General features: G+C 44.6%; 1 protein-coding gene across 4 annotated transcripts in view; it reads left to right on the plus strand.

Annotated features, from left to right (window-relative positions):
* The window catches only part of LOC311517577 (uncharacterized protein), a 43,869-nt gene extending 25,816 nt beyond the window's left edge, over positions 1-18,053 (plus strand). For 3 of the 4 annotated variants that reach the window (XM_084622528.1, XM_084622526.1, XM_084622527.1), the window contains 6 exons: positions 1,033-1,176; positions 5,412-5,477; positions 5,895-5,947; positions 8,658-9,002; positions 9,827-9,868; positions 14,477-18,053. In XM_084622528.1, coding sequence (XP_084478654.1) covers positions 5,470-5,477; positions 5,895-5,947; positions 8,658-9,002; positions 9,827-9,868; positions 14,477-14,580 — 552 coding nt within the window. In that variant the 5' untranslated portion in view covers positions 1,033-1,176; positions 5,412-5,469 and the 3' untranslated portion in view covers positions 14,581-18,053. Of the gene's footprint in view, positions 1-1,032; positions 1,177-3,526; positions 3,716-5,411; positions 5,478-5,894; positions 5,948-8,657; positions 9,003-9,826; positions 9,869-14,476 lie in introns of all 4 variants that reach the window. The other variant, XM_084622529.1, reaches the window with a different exon arrangement.
* Positions 18,054-20,385: the final 2,332 nt, after the last annotated feature.

Here is a 20,385-nt window from a genome sequence, read left to right on the forward strand (position 1 = left end):
ATTATTCTGATGGAGGAGGCTTTTTTTTTTGAGGGCGGCAAATGTGAGTTCTGCAGAATCCTATCAAAGTCACTCATGTGTAGAACAAAGCAGCTAAGGGCTTTGGAACTTCTGCAGACTATAACTTGTGGCTAGAATTTGTGATTTCACATCATTCCTATATCCTTTTAACGTGATCCCTTTGTCAGTCTTGAACACCAGACTGATATCTGAAATATTCTCCTTTATAGTGACCTTTCAGAGCCAGATTGCAGTCTGTGCTATGAGAATTTAAAGCTGCCCTAAATGGGCAACTGGGAATTCCTACAGCATGGAGAAATCTCAGCAAGCATAGGGCTACCACCACAACCCCCTTCCTTCCCAGCATAGGGGCACATTACCTGAGGAAAGAAGCAAGCATGCACATAGTATGCTATATTCTGGGGATAACCAGCTGGCATGACAACCTTCTACAAGGCTATCACAAACCACAGCAATTCTGAACAGCCGTGAGATTGTTGTAGATTATGTCAGAGGCCAAACAGCCTCCAGGATTGAGGGGAGGGCAGAAAGGTGGCATAAGTCACCTTTACTCCTCCATCCCACAGATGGCCCAAGCTCTGCTACAGTGTATCTGAAGACTGAGCCCACACTCTGTGGCTGGCCTTTCACTTTGCGTGACCTAGTCATGTTTGGCAGCATGCAGCATGAGAAATAGCAGTGCATCACTTTCGAAGCATCAAAGGAAATGCAGCAGATAATCCTACAAGGCTCTCATTTGCTGAGAAGATGAACTATGCAACAGGTAAAATGAATAAGCAGCAGCTGCCAAAGCCCTGTCCAAAGCCTGGAAATCCCCAGAAATTTACCTTCAGATTAGAGTTAATTTCATATGGTTCTGTGACTTTAGAAACAAAAACCAACAAAGTGATTTAAGATTAGGAAGAGCTACATCTTTATGGAGTCTGGCCAGTGTCTTTGTCGACTTGAGACACATTTGGGAAAAATCTCATTGAATGAGCTGCAGTGAATGACCTTTCATTCCATTTACAGGTTTGGTATGCTTAAGAGAAGGCTGGGAGTATTGCCAAGTTTCAGTATGGACTGCTGAATCATCAGCACAATCTGTCAGAGAAGCCAGATCTGGAGTTCTATTTGCACGTTCACCTACGAGTGCCCTGAAAGCCAGATATCAAGGTAAGAGGATTGTGTTGGTTGAGACAGGTATAACCCACACACCTTCTGGGTGTGGTGTTCTGTCCCATCTTGTGGCACCGAGACCACTTAGAGAGAAAGATTAAGGAGTCTACTCTGCAGCCTTAGCTAACAGTCATTTGGCTTTTAGCTCATGCAATAGAGGTTCATTCACTAAGCTCCCGAGACTGCAGGTTCAATACCGCCCACCGAGAATCCAGGTCTATCAGCGTTACACAGGCAAAGGGTGTTTGCCATGAAAACCCATCATTTTTTCAGCTTCTTTTCACTGGAGAGTAGAAGTTTGGCATGTCTCTCCTAACTTTAGTGTCATGGTTTACAGGAGTAGGTCACTATGTAAAAGAGTTTGTCTGTTTGTTTTTTTTAAGTTCAGGCAACAAGCATCAGACAACTCTACTTTCTCTTAAAAGCCAAATAACTCAAGAAAATCCTAAAGGGACTAATTAATAACCCACAAACCCTAAAATGATGCCTGGCAATTCCCTTCTTGGTTCTCTTAGTCCAACTACTAGGGTTTCTGGTTAACCCTTTTGAAAGTGTCTGTGTCTTATAGAGTAGAAGTTTGTTCAGTTTCACCACCACACTGCACTGAAGAATCTCACTGTAAACCAGCAATACTCTCATTGCTCGGTGGTGTGGTAGACTTGGGGAGCCGAGAGGAAGAGTTGGCAAAGATATCAGCCCTCTTAAGGGTGGTGTGTGCCCACCGTTCATTATTCGAGTTCAGTTTGGAGGTTCTATTAGATCCACAGCTGACTGTAGATCAGGACTTTGTAACCAGGGAGGCACAACACAAAGATGGCTCATGATATGGCCGCCCTTCCCAGGTCCTCCCATCCCAGCACCCTACCAGTATCCAACAAGCGCCACCAACCAAACCCACCCAGTACTCCCAAGCCAACTCTCATTTCTCACCCAGGCCCTAATCCCCCTGTCCTCTGCAGCCAAAGCATTTGGGTGCATTGCTGCAAAAAGTCACAGCTAGATTTCGGGTTCTGGGTGAAAAACCACTGTTTTAGATAAGGTATCAAAATGTGACTCAAACTCATATATCACACTAGGAGCACACTATACCAGCTCTCTATGATCTGCTGACCCACCATCCAATGGCTGCTTATTGATTTCTGGGTCAAACATGGCCTGGAACATATCTACCTAAAGAATTATTTTTCTTCCTGTTACTCTGACAGTTCTATTCAGCAAAAGTTCTCAGGTGGAGTTCCCCTGTGTTAATTGAAGGGAAGGTTGCTGATAGGCTGTTCTTATATCTACTTCAGACTAGGAAAATAGATTGTATGTTTTAAAATAAATGATTTTCCTATGGTCAACATGGGCATGAAGAGCCCATGGCTTTGGAATTCCCCCCCCCCGTAAGAAATAATCTGAATCTATCGATCTCCAGGCCATAATACAAGGCCCATGTGTTTTTTCAGGCATTTGGGAAAGCTGTGGGTTTGCATGTTTAATTGTCAAGCTGGCTGATTCAGTTTTATTGCAGGGTTGGGCTAATTTGATTGGCTTCTAGAATTGCAATTTTTATATGGTGCAATATTTTAATTGCTGTGAAAGTTGCCTGGGGCTGTTGGAAAGTGCTTTTCCATGTTCTAAATCAAAACAAAGTATCTCTTCAGCAGTTTAGGTTGGTAACAAGACCTGACTGGCCTTTATAACTGTTTAGGGAATTACTCTTCACTGAAAACCCCACCACATTTTGGTAGTTTTTCAAACATGGTATTGCAGGGATCCACATGGCTAGCACCTCCTGGTGACCACTTCTTTGGCCACACAATGGCCTAGCCCTGTAGCCAGGTCACATTTAAGTTCAGTCCTCTTCCCGCATAAGGAGAGGCCAACTAACAAACTTGAACAAACAGCAAAACAAATGACCCTCCTGCCCTTCTCAGGCCGTGCTGAAGTTCCCTGCTCCCAGGCACTGCCACATTCTATCTTTGCTCTTTTGGCTGAGCCCTACAGCCCAGGGCTTTTCCCCAGAGGCTCTTCTTAGCAGCTTTCTTCATTAGCTTCCCTCCTTAGGCACTGCCAGCTTCTGCCAAGGATCTCCCTGCTTCGCACAGCTTTCACCTCAGGGTCACCCCCAGAAATCTCACCTGCTCTCTGCGGTTCTGTCCAGCCTGACTTCACCAGGCCCTATGTAGGAAGCTAGGGTGGCTTCCCTCCGAACCAGAGGGTAAAGAGCCAGCCTCTCAGCCTGAGTGGGCAGGGCCAGGCCAAGTTCACGCCAATCCCCGGAAGGGGAGGCGTTGGACAGGAAGTACAAAGGGCGGGTCCCTTAGTCCAGGGAGAGCAGACAGACACAGGCTGCTCCCTCCAGACCCTGCTGCTGACCCAGGAGAAACCTGACCTGGAGGAAGGACTGTGGTGACCAGGACTGCCAGCCGCCAAGGGGCCAGGCTGTAACCTGGGCCAGCGTGAACCTGACACAGAGCGGGGAGCTGGAGCTACCAGCAGCTGAATACCCGGACGAGCTGGAGGGACCGGAGAGGCCCGCTTGAGTGACCGGGTAGGAAGTAGCCCGGGGCAGAACTGCACAGCGTAGTGGGTGTATTTGGTCAGCGGGGAGCGGATGGTCCCCCGCTGACCCAGCAGCGGGACCTTCGCCTTCGGCCACTGTCAGGGCCCTGGGCTGGAACGCAGTGGAGTTGGGTGGGCCTCCGTTCCCCTACCCCAGCCAACCTGCCTTGGGTAGCAGAATCCCGAATGCCGCAGACTCGGGTCGGCGCGCCCCCGTGCCCGAGGGGCCGAAAGGTGTGACTAAGGGCCCCCAGTGGGACAGTAGCTCTGCATCGCCCCCTCGGAACCTGTCACACCCTATTTCCTCCCCTGGGGAGTTCTCCTATCTGCTGAGTCATCTTCTCCTGAACGAGCTCTCCTCTCTCTGTAGTGCCCCCTGACACTTTCATAGCTGAGGGCACTAATGTTAATTAAGCCGCCCACTGCAGGATCAGCTGGGGGCTAACTGCTAGCTCACAGGCAAGACTGAGCCTGACTCCCCTTAAAGGGCCAGCAAGCCGGTGATAGTGTCTAATACTCGCCTCACTTGAGACACTAAAAGATCCAAATAGGGTTGGCCAGGCATCCAGTTTTCGACCGGAATGCCTGGTCAAAAAGGGACCCTGGTGGCTCTGGTCAGCACTGCTGAACGGGCTGTTAAAAGTCCGGTTAACAATGCAGCGGGGGCCCAGGCTCTGTGCAGCTCCCCAGAAGCAGCAGCCAGGTCCGGCCCCTAGGCACAGAGGTGATCATGGAAGCTCCACATTCTGCCCCCAGCACCGGCTCTGCAGCTCCATTGGCCGGGAACAGCAGCCAATGGGAGTTATGGGGGTGGTGACTGCGGGCGAGGAGCTGCTTGGCTACCCCTGCACCTAGGAGCTGGGCTAGACATGCCGGCTGCTTCTGGGAGCTGCAGGGAGCCTGCCTTACACCATTGCCTGGGAACTGCCTGAGGTAAGCGCCAACCAGCCGGATCCTGCACCCCAAGTCACCTCCTGCCCTCAACCCCCTGCCTTAGACTGGAACCCCCTCCTGCACCCAAACTCCCTCCCAGAGCCCACACCCCTTCCTGCACTCCAACCCCCCGCTCCAACACCCCAAGCCCCTCATCCCTGGCCCCACCCCAGAGCCCACACTCCCACCCAGAGCCTGCACTCCCTCCTACACCCCAACCCCCTGCCTCAAGCTCACTCCTGCACTCCAAACCCCTTGGCCCAAGCCTAGAGCACCCTTCTGCACCCCAAACCCCTCATTCCCAGCCGGAGCCCTCACCCCCTCCCTCATCCAACCCAATGCCCCAGCACAGTGAAAATGAGTGAGGGTGGGGGAGAGTGAGTGACAGAGGGAGAGGGGCTGGAGTGAGGTGGAGGCAGGGCCTAAGGAGGGATGGGGCAATGGTAGGGCCTCAGAACGGGCGGGGCAAGGGTCTTCAGTTTTGTGCAATTAGAAAGTTGGCAATCCTACATCCAAGGCTGGCCCTCAAGGGAGTTGTAGAATTTCATCCATCCCACACCCTGCTGAAAATGCAGTCCTTCATTTTACCTATGTTTAATGTTATGAACTAATGAACAGAGAGAATAGATTGAACCACAGCAATAGTGAGTGGATGGAATAGGAAACTTATTCCCTTCATCCTCCTTTGGATAAATTCCCCTGGACAACAGAAATCATTCACCATTCCCTCTGTGTCCCTGTTCTTTGTACAGGGAAAACCACCCCAGCTAATGGAGTGAAAGGATTCACGGTGACTAGGACACTGCAAAAATGAACAGGTAAACTTTACCGCAGTGCAACTCATCGGGTGGTGCACATGACTGCCACAAGAGCAGAGAATAATGTCAAGACCAGACTATGTCTATGTACACATTGGCTAACTTACTTCAATGAACATACCCCAGATGGGCCTGCATAGGAACACAAGATCCAAAATCACCTCAAACTGTGGGGAAGTTCAGATCCGAAGCCAAAAGTCACGACTGACACCCAACGCTAAAAGATTAATCCAGCTGAGAGTCTAATCTGGGTATCAATTTGAATCTGGATAAAAACATTATAGCATGGGATGATTTATTGGATATAACAAAAATGTAATGTTAGCTATGCTAACTAAGCAACAATCCTGGAGTATCAGAGCCAAGATTATTCCCATATCATAATTCTACTTTTCTCTGTTTTTTTGTACTATATAGAGAATATGTCTTCTGGATACTCTCCTACTCACTGCTGTACTTTTTCCCTGGTGGTAAGTATACTACAATATGCATCCACTAGTTAGTGAAGAGGCTTGCATGTGTTAATCAAACTGCAGATTAGTGTAACAATCTAAAAACCAGAAGATGGAGACTCCTACATTTCATAATATTAAAAATAATTTTCTCACTCTTTATAATCACTCATTCTACATCTGTTTGCTTATTGAAATTGTTCTCCTTCATTGCACATGCCCTGCCATGGTAGTATAGGGTTGGGTTGCTGATGAGTGCTTGGCATTAAGCTGTTTAGAAAGCAGGCATTACACATGCCAGGGGTATAACACCAAAGAGGTTACCCTAGGAAAACTATATATTATGATCACGGTAAAATAATGAGTCCTGGGAGTTTTCTGTTAAAGACCTTAAGTCCCAAGTCTTTGCCCAGTTGGAGTCAGGCCTTCTAGAAGTTTGTTACAGTGCTTTTGAACATAATGGAACAGAAGAGCAGGATAGGACTACAGCATATGGCTAAATCTTTGGCTCCTTTGCTAAAAGCACCATTCTCATTAAATTTAGTGGAATTTATGTATATGATTCTCCATGTAGCAAGAAGAAAATATAATTCCTGCCATCCAAATGGGTACCACTTGAATGGAAGAATGTGTTGTTAAACTTGTCAACCTTTGAAGTTTGACAATGAAGTGAGCTGTAGCTCAGGAAAGCTTATGCTCAAATTTGTTAGTGTCTAAGGTGCCACGAGTCCTCCTTTTTCTTTTTGTCAACCTTTAAGACATTTCCATGGTTAATTAAATCTTTGGCTCACCTTTCTTTTTAAAATGGGGAAGTACACATTCAATCCTTCTGACTGTGCCACTGGGACGGCTCTGCCACACATCCTCTTTGGTATTTAAGATTAACATGTGTTTGTAGGGAATTATGAGGTTTATTCCACCACAGCATCAGTTTTCTGCTTAATCTTTATAAATGCCCAGATAAATAAGGGAAGAACTTCCTCATTGCACTATTTCTAATAGAGGAGTGGATTTCTGCTTAGTTCTTTGCTGCAGGCATATTTGTTTAACAATACAAAGGATTAGTCAGACATATACCATCTCAGAACCTATTGAACCAGAAAGGGATGGTCATTTGCTTCACTGTTCTGGAACCTTCTCCCCAGGTGCCTACAACATGTCTGGCTGTCTCCTACTAGGTTTTTTCCAAAATGTTGATAAAACCCATATTTTGAGCCTAAATTCCCTGACAGTCTCTCTTAAACAAACCTCAATGCTTTTAAAGTCTCATTTCTAAAACTTCATTATTTTTTATAAACTACATTGTAGTATGTTTTCCCCTATATTATGAAGTAGTCAAACAAATTAATAATTTGTCAAAATAAACAAAGTACATTTTGGGACAAGTTCTTTAATTATTTTTGAAATGTTTGTTTGCTTATTCACTAATTTGCAAAATTAGTGAATACAGCATAGGTCTCCTAGTTGTTAAAGAGCTAGCAAGACTCTGTTCAAAGAGGAAATTATTATATGGGAAATATACTTCAATCTCTGCGATCACTCAATAGCAGACCTAAAAGTGGCAGTTCTTCAACAAAAAAACTTCAGACTACAACAGAACTGGAATTAATTTTCAAACTGGACACCATCAGATTAGGCCTGAATAAAGACTGGGAGTGGTTGGGTCATTACAAAACCTAAACCTAATTTCCCCCCTACTGTTACTCACACCTTCTTGTCAACTGTCTGAAATGGGCCACTCTCATTACCACTTCAAAAGTTAATTTTCCTCCCTTGGTATCCTGCTGTCAATTGAATTGTCTTATCAGACTCACCTCACACTTAGTAAGGCAACTCCCATCTTTTCATGTATTTATACCTGCTCCTGTATTTTCAACTCCATGCATCTGATGAAGTGGGTTCTAATCCACGAAAGCGTATGCCCAAATAAATTTGTTAGGCTCTAAGGTGCCACAGGTACTCCTTGTTGTTTTTGCTGATACAGACTAACATGGCTACCACTCTGAAACATGGGAAATATAGTTCATCACAAGCTTGTACAGTGAAACACATTTAAGAATATTCTTCACAGGATTCCAGCTAGTAACAGATTACTACAGTTTACAATGGCAAGAGACATTTATGACAAGTTCTATATAAGTGATAAACACAAAATATACCCAGAGATCAACTTTTGCTGTGATTTAGGCACTAGTCTGGGACTTGGGATACCTAGGTCCAACTTACTGCTCCACCACATATTTCCTATCTGACCTTGAGCAAGTGAGTTGGGCCCCGATCCACAATGGTATGTAGGCTCCTAAACTTCCATTGATTTAAATGGAAGTTAGGAGCCTCAATGTCTTTGTGGATCTGGGCCTTAGTCTCTCAATGCCTGACTCTCCATCTAAGAAATGGGTATAACATTTTCCAAACTCACAGGGGTGTTGTGAGGATAAATGCACTAAAGATTGAGGCTCTCAGATACTGTTGGTAATGTGGACCATATAAGTGCCATAGATTAATAGATTTACAGGAGATCCATCAATGCTAGCGGCTATTAATAGCTACTGTTTTCAAGATGTGTATAGGTGTTGGTACATTGATCTCTCCACTACAGTTATTGACAATTTAGAGCCAAATTCTGAGAGGTGCTGACCAATGGGAGTTGCGGGTGCTCAGCACAATTTATCCCTTGACAATATAAATTTATCTTTTTACACTCAGCATTTTTTTTTTTATTTTACAGCTGTTCCCCACACAACCTTGTGCCACGCAGTCAGCGGAGACACCGTTATTTTGCCATGTGCCATTAAGACTTCTGAAAAGCTGAACATTTCCAATTATTCTATATACTGGCAGATAAATACATCAGTGGTAGTGCATTTGTTTTACAATGGGAAGGACTTGCTGAAAGATCAGTCCAGAAGATACCTCAACAGAACTAGGCTGTTTTTGGATCAGCTGGAGCGTGGTAACTTTTCTCTAATGCTCTCTGGAGTTGAGCCTGCTGATGAAGAGGTGTATACCTGCATCTCGAGAAACAAAGTGACCAAAACTAAGGACAAGTATAAAGTTAAACTCAACGTCTCATGTAAGACCTTTAGAAGTTGATTTCAAAGGGAGGGAGTTCAGGTGGGAGATCCTCCACTGAGCTTATTGTACCTGGTGGAGACTCACATTGCTGACACTAGACATGATAAATTTAAAAAACGGTAAAGTTCCACTGATTTTCACCTCTCCACTTCCTCATTTAAGTACAACAAGGAGACGGGCAAAGGGGAGGAATGAGAATCTTTGGGAAGCCTCAAGACTCAAATATCAGCAGAGGATCCAAGACCTGCGAAGCCAAATCCCTCTGACATTCCCCTCTTTAAATGAAACACATCTTAGGGAGAGTGCCTCCCAAGTTTTTATGTTTACATATTCTGCTGGGTGCATCCTTTCCCTACACCTACATTAATAGAAGGTGTGGGAGACTCCAGTCCATTATCCCATGCATCAACAGCTTAACCCATACGAGTTTGTTCCAAAACCCAAGGAATTCAAAGGAAAGACTTCTTGTAATTTTAATAGGGTCAGGCCTTTCAGAGCAAAGACACCAAATTAACTACCTTTGCACCTGTGACTTGTCCTTGAATGCTGGGATGCAAAGAGAAAATCTGATGTACAAAGAGCTGAACAGAGTCCAACTTACCCTGTAACTCATGGGATTCAGAGACTAGAATATGCAATAAAGGTCTCTCTCTTTTTTTTTTTTTTTCCCCTCCTATGTGAAAAGAAATTATTCAGTCATTATAACAAATGGCTGGATAATTGTGACTGCTTAATCTGCACAAGGTTTTTAACTATCCAATAGTACATTTTTTTTCCCTTTTAAAAATAAATGAATAATTTTTTATTTTTTGTTTTTTCCAGCTCCAGATAATCAATCTTTGGAAAGAAATGTTTCCCCTTCGGGTAAGTGAAAATCCTGAACTTGCCTTGAATTAGGCTAGATCATTAGCAGGGCTAGTTTGTTTTATTCTCTAATTGGTATGACTTGTTATAAGCACTGGTAAATAGAAGGAAGTCCTATAGATTTTTGGCTTTTGCTGTCACTGGCAACTCTCCTTACTGGTCCCTGCAAACTACAGAAGAAAGGAGTATGTACACTCACTGTCAGAAAGGACTCCCACTTAAATCCTTGATAGGACTATTTTAGATTGATTTTTTTGCGTGCCAGTATTGATAAAACATTAACCACTATTAAGGGCCAGAGACTGCTCTTTTTAATGTGAGAGAAGAACAAATCTATCAACTTGGCAGCCATAAGTAAGGCTAAGATTTTGTCACGGTTATTTTTAGTAAAAGTCAGGGACAGGTCACGGGCAATAAACAAAAATTCACAGAAGCCTGTGACCTGTCTCTGACTTTTACTAAAAATAACTTACAAAATGGGGAGTGGGGGGTCCAACACTCACTGTTACTGCAGCTCCAGGGTCCATCCCCACAGTGGCTGGGAGCTGTGGGGGTCCCCCACCACCTATGGCAGCTGAGAGATCTGGGGCCCCTGCTGGTTGACAGCTCCAGCCCTGCAGCCCGGTGGCTGAAGCAGAAAATGTCACAGTGGTCTCTGGAAGTCACAGAGACATAATCGTAGCATTAGCCATAAGGCTCTTAGGATTAACAAGAGTTTCTTCTGTAAGTTCTCTTGGTATAGATGAATAGTCAAATCAAAAGATCTGAGAAGGCACTTGAATAACACAGTAATAGGTGACCTAGAAATACATAAGGTAGATGGATTTGCATAAACCCTTACAAGGAAGATTCAAAAGGCTCTTGTCCCAGTGCAGTTCTGCAAGTAAAATACAGCTGTTGAATTCTAAGCATATTCACATCATATAATTAACCCCACCGAGGTCACTTGTAGAGACTTCTGGGCTCAGTGAGTTATGCGCAATGAATATGAGCTATGCAGAGAAATTGTTATTACAAGAGGATAACCCTTTGACTCGTGTGTGTGTGTCTCTCTCTCCGCTGCCTAAAACCTCAAAGCTAAGGAGGGATCTCAGGCTTTGGAGTTAGGGAGAGGTTGTGGGGTAAATAATATAGTATAATATATTATTTGAATTCAGATGTATTACTATTACCTAAACATTATACCAATCTGATTATTTGCCCCTCATTGGTAAATTCTCTATTTCCAGTCCTGATGATAGCTTAAATTAGCTTTCCAGAGTTTTAATTTGCATTATCAACGCCCTTACACTTTGTGTATGCTGTAAAACATTCTTAATGACTCATTTTACATACTTTAGATCAAAGACACGGTTGATTCCAGAAGAATTAACCCTGAACAAATTAACCCACCCACAACATGACATTTCTCTAGGGTCTGAAAAAGAGGCAGCACTAAACTCTCTCAAACAACCAAAAGGAAAGAAAAGTATTTTGTGAATTTAAGTTATGGAGTTTGCAGTAGATGATTTTTTCTTTTTAGACGTTCTCAGCATTGTACATTACTTGTAAGAAAGAGCTTTAGAATTACAGGAAATCTCCCCCCCCTACTTTTAAAAGTTCCAAATGGTGCAAAATGCAGCAGCCTTCCTCCTTAGCAACTCCAGCCTGACTCATAGGCCTTTCAAAGCACACAGGATTAATTTCAAAACAGTAGTTTTCATCTTTAAGACCATTCATGACAATGGACTAAGTCACCCCACAAAAAGACCTAAGGCAGCCAAGACTTCTCTTGCCAGTTACATTCCAAAGGAATGATCAACTGATCAGGAGTCAACCTTGTGAAAACTAGGGGCAGAGTTTTCATGGCAACAGTGAGGCCTTGTCTACACTACAGACTTTTGTCAACGCAAGTTATGCTGACATACAGCCCTGCTTTAATTAAACTGCTGTTGCATAGCCGCACTATGCTCCTTGTGTCAGCAGAGCACATCCACACCAGCAGCTCTTGCATTGACAGAGAGAGCAGTGCATTGTGGGTAGCTATTCCACTGTTCAACTGGCCACAGGGTGCTTTGGGAAGGGTTTGCAATGCCTCATGGGGCAGGTCCTGCATCATCACATGATGCAGGTATCTCAATCCCATCGTTCAGTGTAGACACTGTGTTCTACATGGACACTTTGTCACTCTAACTTTCCCACAAAAAGCTTTATGACTCGTCTAGGTGGTCTTATTTTGTTGGCAAAACAGGAGAGTTTTGCTGCCAAAAGTAGCAATGCAGTGCATATACCTCCACTGTTTTGTCAACAAAAGCTTCCTTTTGCTGACGAAACTGGGCAGAGTAAGTAGACAAGGCCTAAGATTACAGAAAAGAGGAGAAGAGAGGGAAGAGTTGGCGTTCACCCTCAGTCACCTACATTTGAAGGAGGAATATATATATTACTCAAATTTTCTGACAACTTTTTAAATTAAAAGTGGTTTTTCAACTGAACAAATTTTGATTAAAAAATTCAAATTTTGTAAAAATTGTGTAGGTTCTCATAAAATACTCACCTTTTGGTTGCAACAAACCTGAAATTTCAACAAAAAAATAGACAAAGGAAAAATATTTGCTTTTGTCATAAATTTTCATGGGGAAACTATTTCCTCAATGGCTCTAACAGTTATATCTCCAGCAACCACCCATGGAAGAGGGAAGAACAGTCAATTTGTTGGACGTTGTCTTCCATTAGTTCTCTTGTTGGAACGCGCTGAGAGAGAGAGAGAGAGAGCACAAGCTCAGTTAAATGTCTACCTTTTGGTTTAGCTATTAAAGCGCTTCAGCAGCTATTTGCTGTTCTGTAAATAAACAAATACTTTTTTCACTTTTTTTTCTTTTTTAAAACCTCAGAGATTCTCTTTGTCCTGGGGGTGACTGTACTAGCACATTGGGGCTCAAAGAGAGAACTCTTCTGGGCCAACAGCAGGGAGCTTCAAGCTGGTCCCGGCCCAGAAAACCCTTGTATCTTATTCTACCTCAAGGATTTATTGAGGACCACCAGAGGTTAAACAGTTGTTTACCTGACAGAACACAATTCTCCTTCTGGGGAAAGGATGAGAGAAAGAACAAACTACATGGTGACAGCTGTTAGTCATGTTGCTTAATATACTGCTGGAAAGCACCCACCTACTACAGTGATCAGGGCAGGAGAACGAACCTACACCAAGTACAATAAAATAGAACCTGGTCTTCACAGAGAAGGACTCTGGCCCATATAATGGTTGGGGAAATGTCTCCATAGGCTGAACTGTTTAATAATTATTGCAGTTTAAGGAATGTAAATAAAAGATCCTGGCCTGGGACCCTAGGAGGTCTCTGGTATATCTTCTTTTGTCACTATTGTGGTTTTGCCAAGGGTCTAAACAATATCATCACCACAGCAGTAGAGAGTATCTCATTATTTGTTTGGTCTCCAGTGTCTCTCTTGTGAAGGGAAATATTTCAGATCTGTTACAATCCCCTATGCTATCTCTTTACTGGGGTGAACTCAGAAACCTGCAAGAAATGTTTCAAATAATTCAAAATGCAAAAGATAAGAGTGTAAGTGATTTAAAAAGAAATCCTATAATACATTGATATCAAACATAGCTGTACAACTCAATGGAAATTTGAAGTTCATTCACTGCCACGTTCAACAAAGGTGTTAACATTTGTTTACATTTTAGGGGAGAAGTTACCAGAGGTGAAAGTAAGCCGGTACGCCCCGGTACAGCGTACTGGTAAGTGCCAGTGCGCCATACTGGGACCAACTTTCCCAGAGGGCAATTTAAAGCGCTGGGGTAGCGGCGCTGGCAGGGCTGCGGCGGGGATTTAAAGGGCCCCGGAGCTCCAGCCACCGCTACCGCCCCGGGCCTTTAAATCCCCACCGGAGCGCTACTGCTGAAGCCCTGGGGTAGCGGCAGCAGGGCTCCGGAGTGGATTTAAAGGGCTGAGGTGGTAGCAGCGGATGGAGCCCGGCCGCTGCTACCCCAGAGCTTGGGAAGCAGGGCTCGGGGCTTCGGCAGCCGCTACCACAGCAGAGCCCCAGACCCTTTAAAGCTCTGCCAGAGCCCCAGGGTAGCGGTGGCAGCCGGGAGCTTCCAGGGCTCCTCAGTGATTTAAAGGACCTGGGGCTCTGCTGCAGTAGCAGCAGCTGGAGTCCTTGGCCCTTTAAATTGCCCCCAAGCCCTGGGGCTCCCAGCCGCTGGTAGCTCGGGGATGATTTAAAGGGCCCCGGGCTCCCAGCCGCCACTACCGCAGCTGGAGCCCTGGCCCTTTAAATCTTGATTTAAAGGGCCCAGGGATTTAAGGCCCTGCCTCTTCTGGTTGAGGCCATGCCCCCTGCTCAGGACTCCAGCGTACCAGTAAGTCCTCTAACTTACTTTCACCCCTGGAAGCTACCCTTCATTTTAAAAAATGACTTGTTCTGTCTAGAATGACTGAAGCCATAACTAGTAGACTGCCAGAAGCTGGATAGGAATAGGAAAGTGTAGTTGACTTCATTTCTGAGGTGATACAGAAAACGGAAGGGAAAAGATAGGAAATACGTGTAATGGGCAACATGGGAAGGTGATTGCTAATTGTTTACAGATGTTTTCTCCTCTTTCAGGTCAAGCTCAGGATTTACCAAATTGTCCTGGGGATGCAAAAGCCCTGGATATTCTAGCACTCTGTTCTCACTTCCTGATGGTGTTGGTGGTTTGGACCTTGTAACTGTGAAATCAGGGCTTTAGTCTGCAAACTTCTCCTGGCAAGTGACTCTTGAAGCACAACACCTATCTATAAGGGTTGCACAACGACTATTCCAGAAGCCACAAACAACAAGGCATCACCACTTGAAAACTGGCCTTATATTAGGCACCTATTACCATAGTTTGGTGCTCAAATAAGCAACCTTATTTTTCAGAGGCACTGGCCCTCTGCAGGTCCAAGTGACTTCAGTCAGAGGTAACGAGCTTGCTTTGTCATCTATCTTCAAGAGCCGAGCTTTAGGCCTCCACATTTGAAAATTCTAGCCATACAATTTTCTTGTGTGTTTTTTGACGACAATTTTGAATCCAACTAAGGTTCACAGTGTTATTAGAACTGTCCTTAATATGATCTTTCACATAAGATTGCATGTGCTTTACAAAAAGGAGAAGTAAAAGAAGGAGAAAGCGTAGCTGTATTATACGTCAGAGAAAAACTGGAAGTTGTGGGGGTGGCTGCCTTTGTGAAAATCAAGGGTGGAAACATTGTGACAGGAAACTGGAGGCTGTGAACTACGATGCCCCTTTTTCACTCTGATGCATCAACTACGTCATCAGTACAAAGAAACGATCCATTCAATCAGCCCAAGGAGAAGTTGTTGGCAAAGGATGTTAAAAAAAGCAAACGATTCCAGAGGAAGAGTGCTGCCGACTACAAATAAACCAAAGACTCTAAAAGGCTCTAGGCTGTGTTTATCACTCTGCATTCCATTATTTGTTTAAAGTGTCCACGGTTTAAGGAACTAAAACTATTATCCATGTCTATGGGGATTGCATTGCCTTACTCCTTAAAATGCAGATATACCTGAAGATGTAGTCTTGCACTTTTTAAAGTTGAAAGTAGCTTCCAACTGATAAGATAAAGAAAGGACAGTATTTCTTTGACAGCCTAGTGCCATTGCAACTGCACTACTGTGTAGCTGTGAACAGGCTAAGGAATCTCTCACCCGGGCTGGAAGGGAGAGTGTGAAAGTGCCAGTCAGGATATGTCTACACAGCAATGTAAGCGTGGGCTCCTGGCTCAAGCCTAAGCCCCCCTTGTGTCCACATACTAATTGTGTTAACCCAGGGCTCGAACCTAGGGTCCCAGAAGCCTGCAGGGCTGGAGGGTCTGAGCAAGTGTTAAGCTGGGACCTAAGGTCAGAGCCCTATTGCTTTCCTGTGTGTACAAGACCCCAGCTTGACTTGGGTCCTGGAAGTCCTCTGGATGTGTCCCAGAGTTCCTTGGGGCAACTTCCTTAGTCATCTCTGTGCCGACGATGTGTGGTGCAGTCTATTTCAAACATATGCCACGCTTCCCTTTGTAAAAGGCAGCCAGTCAGATCAGCGTTAATCCATCATCATCTGAACACTGGTCTTTGAGCACACTATCAGAGAACCTGCAGCATAAGTGCTGACTGTGAGGGTGCTGTGGGGCTCAAGCACCCCCCCACCCTAATATGGGGTGCTCAGCACCTACAGAGATGGATTAATCTTTTGTGGGCCCTGGCGCCTGAACCAAGGCTCTGCCCTGAGGCCACACCACCACTCAGCTTCTCCCTCCGAGGCCCCATGTGGCCTCTTCCACTTGAGGTCCCGCCCATGCTCCACCCCAAGACCCCAGAGAGGGCAGGCGGGAGGTTTGGGAGCAGAACAGGCACTAAACAGCTGCCCTGCAGGGAGGGGGAGTGGTAGAGCTCCCAGCTCAGCATGGCCTGGGGAGGGATGACCCCTAACACTCTGGCCGCTCCCCCTCCCTGTCGGGCAGCCGTTTAGTCCCTGCTCCGCTTTGTGGTTCCCACTGGCTGGGCAGCATGCACTGTCAGGGTGGTGAGTAGGAGCCAGCCCGAAAACCTTCCCGCAGCCTCCTGCGATGGTGGCTTCAGCAACAGCTCTTATGCAATGTTGCGTAGCGCTTGTCCAGAGCAGAAGCAAAGCTGACAGGTGGGAGGTGGCTCCTCGCTGCCAGGATGTTGGGGGTCATCCCTCCCCTGGCCATGCTGAGCCGGGAGCTCTGCTGTTTCCCCACCCTGCAGGGCAGCCCCACGCTCCCAGACCCCTCCTGCCCTTTGAGCTGCGTGTGTAGGAGTGCCCAGGCAGCATGCATGGGAGAGGGTGGGAGCTCAAAACTTCCCCACAGCCTCCTGGGCATCTCTTATCCCTGCCACCAAGGATGCAGCAGGAGCAGGGATAAAGTATCCCAGGGGGAGGTGCTGGAGCACACTGCACCGCAAGCCCTGGGGAGGCACATCATTGCTCGGCAGCCAGCAGCAGCCAGGTGGGGGGTGGGAGGGGGTGTTTTTCTTCTGAAACCTACATTTTATGTCAAACTTCAAAACAGACAAAAATAAATAAAAAATGAACCAAACAAAAACACTTTCACTGAATATCCCAATTTAAAAAATTAAGAATGGCAAAGTTTCATTTCAATAGTTTGACAGTCCTGAAGAATGATGTCCTGATTATCCTCAGAATCGGTGCACATGGGCATTTTCCTGCCCATATGATTCAGCCTAGAGGTAGAGAGCCCCAGTCTCAGATCAATGGTAGTTCAGTATAAAGCCTCCTCAAACTGCAGTCATTCTACTGAGACAGCCATCAGAGAAACTAGTTTTGCAGTTTCTGTACTCGTTATGGGCACCTGAGTCCCATCAATAGCACCCTCACAGTAGGAAACAGGATGGGCAGTAGAGTTTTCCACAGTGCAACACATTCATAGGGCGGGAGGGAGGGGCGCTAGACACTCTGGGATAGGATTACTTTGACTCAGACCTGTGCACTGCAGTGTGGATGCCCGAGCCTAGGTTTGAGCACAGGTCAGAAAATCCTTAACCTAGGGTTAAAATGCAGTGTAGATGCTCAAACCCAGGGTTCTCTGACATGGGTCAGATGACTCAAGTCCCACTAACCCTAGGCTTACATTGCTGTGTAGATATACAGTAACTTTTGAGCATCCCTGAAGTAGGGGAAAGTGGCTTATAAGCGGCAGGATGTTTTAAGTATACACAAGTATTTTTTGCTACAGCTGAAGTCACTCCACTCTCCTTCATAAATAAGGCACCCAACTGGTTGTATTTGCTGGGAAGGAAATGGAATAAAATAGGAAGCCTGGAGCTCAATCCTGCATCCACTGAAAGGAATGATACCATTGACTTCAGTGAGTGAAAAATCAGACCCCTGCTGTAGGGAAAAGCAGATGAAACTCCAGGCATTCTGAGTCACTGCTAAGGTTAGGCTGAGCTGGAATTTATACCCCACTGGTTGAAAAGCAGACAGCTATAGCTGATAGATGTATTTAACAACAAAAAGTATTTGTTATGTAAGTGTATGTATTTTGATTGTCTGCCTGTATTCCAGTCTTCTTATGTTGCCTGACATCTAAGATTGTAAACTCTTCAAAACATAGCCTCGCACCTTGTAGGAAAGGCTGGAATACAAATAAACTATTACTCAATCACATGCCATACCAACACTTCTCTGCTGACCCCATCACCTTCCACAGAATTGAAGCTTTTTGAGAAGTTTCTGGCTGTGAACAAAAACTGGAACTAACATAGGACTATCTTCACAAGTCTGGTTAGCTACACAAGCCATAGCTCTGAGAGGTGTGAGCGGCCTCCCTTCATCACAACAGAGTGTTAATTCTAAAATCCCATGACAATTAAAAGGCCATTTTTTAAAAAAAGCAGTCCATATATGCAAAAATACATACATTTCCAAGTGCAAGTAGCATGATTTTACATATACATGAGTTATCTGGGCAAGCAAATGAGCAGACCAAAATAGCTGTTTACCTATAAAAACTAGCATGCAATCACAATAGCTTCACAAGCAAAAGCAGGCACAAACTACAAGGTCATTTTGGATGCTTAAATGGACTCTTTTCTTTATTCAACTTTCCCCAAAATGTCAATACTGTTAATTGCTTATCTAATGGTAATATGCCATTAACAGACAGCTGTTTTGTTGGAGAAGTTTGGGAATATATATAGGTAGAAACTGAATAGAGCACCATCCTTCCTCATCTGGCCCCACGGTGAGCTACCTGTACTCTCAGAACAGGTGTAATGACAGAGAACAGACCATTCTGTGCCTCAAGCCTCCCAAACCTTCCGCAAGAACTAGAGAGAGAGAGAGAGAGAGAGAGCTTTTAAAACTCTAAAATGGACTGAAACAATTTATCCATTTAAAAACTCAGTATCTTAATTTTGCTGACCTGAAGTTCACCAGTGGCACGGACCTCCATCTGATACTGGGAGACCATACTCAGATAAATTAACCTGTCAGATTAAGTAAATCTCCAGGCAACCACTGTGAATTTCTATATAAGTAGTTGCATGGAGACAGGAGCGCAGTTTTTATTCTTCCTGCTTATTAATTTTAGTTGCAGTAAGATACAAGTAAACAGAGCAGAAGTTTTATTGAAACAAATTGTTCATTTTTTCAGCTTGTATATTATTAAAGTTTAAAGACCTCCCTTTTGTAACTAACTGATTACATGCTTTCAGAGAGTTCAAGTAGTCTTATCTTGATATGCGAGGAGTGACACTTGCCACCAGCAACAAAGGAATGCCATTATACAGCAATGTGTGGGAATTTCACCAGTTTCAGAGAGCCAGAGCATAGACAGTGTTCCCCCTTTTTCAGTCACCAGTCAAACCAAGCGAGTGGACAACTATTAAAAACAGACAAACAAGATTTTTATAAACAAAATTCAAGAAGCAGAGCAATGTGCAGCGAGCATATTCTCTAAATCTACCCTCATTCCATTTGCTTTTGTTTGGGGGGTGTCCTAAGGCTATCTCCATTTCTTCCTACTTCATACCTTGTCAAATACAAAGGGAAGGGTAAACACCTTTAAAATCCCTCCTGGCCAGAGGAAAAACCCTTTCACCTCTAAAGGGTTAAGAAGCTAGGATAACCTCACTGGCACCTGACCAAAATGACCAATGAGGAGACAAGATACTTTCAAAGCTGGAGGGGGGGAGAAACAAAGGCTATCTCGGTATGTGTGTTGTTTTGCTGGGAACAGAAAAGGAATGGACTCTTAGAACTTAGTAACAGGTTTCAGAGTAACAGCCGTGTTAGTCTGTATTCGCAAAAAGAAAAGGAGGACTTGTGGCACCTTAGAGACTAACCAATTTATTTGAGCATGAGCTTTCGTGAGCTACAGCTCACTTCATCGGATGCATACTGTGGAAACTGCAGCAGACTTTGTATACACACAGAGAATATGAAACAATACCTCCTCCCACCCCACTGTCCTGCTGGTAATATCAGGACAGTGGGGTGGGAGGAGGTATTGTTTCATATTCTCTGTGTGTATACAAAGTCTGCTGCAGTTTCCACGGTATGCATCCGATGAAGTGAGCTGTAGCTCACGAAAACTCATGCTCAAATAAATTGGTTAGTCTCTAAGGTGCCACAAGTACTCCTTTTCTTTTTAGAATTTAGTAAGTAATCTAGCTAGATATGCCTTAGATTCTGATTTCCTCAAATGGCTGAGAAAATAAGCTGTGCTGAATGGAATGTATATTCCTGTTTTTGTGTCTTTTTGTAACTTAAGGTTTTGCCTAGAGGGATTCTCTATATTTTGAATCTGATTACCCTGTAAGGTATTTACCATCCTGATTTTACAGAGGTGATTGTTTTACTTTTTTCTTCTATTAAAGTTCATCTTTTAAGAACCTGATTGCTTTTTCATTGTTCTTAAGATCCAAGGGTTTGGGTCTGTGTTCACCTATGCAAATTGGTGAGGATTTTTATCAAGCCTTCCCCAGGAAAGGGGGTG

The sequence above is a fragment of the Lepidochelys olivacea genome (genome assembly GCF_965140295.1).
Source record: "Lepidochelys olivacea isolate rLepOli2 genome assembly, chromosome: 1".
NCBI classification, from domain to species: Eukaryota; Metazoa; Chordata; order Testudines; family Cheloniidae; genus Lepidochelys; species Lepidochelys olivacea.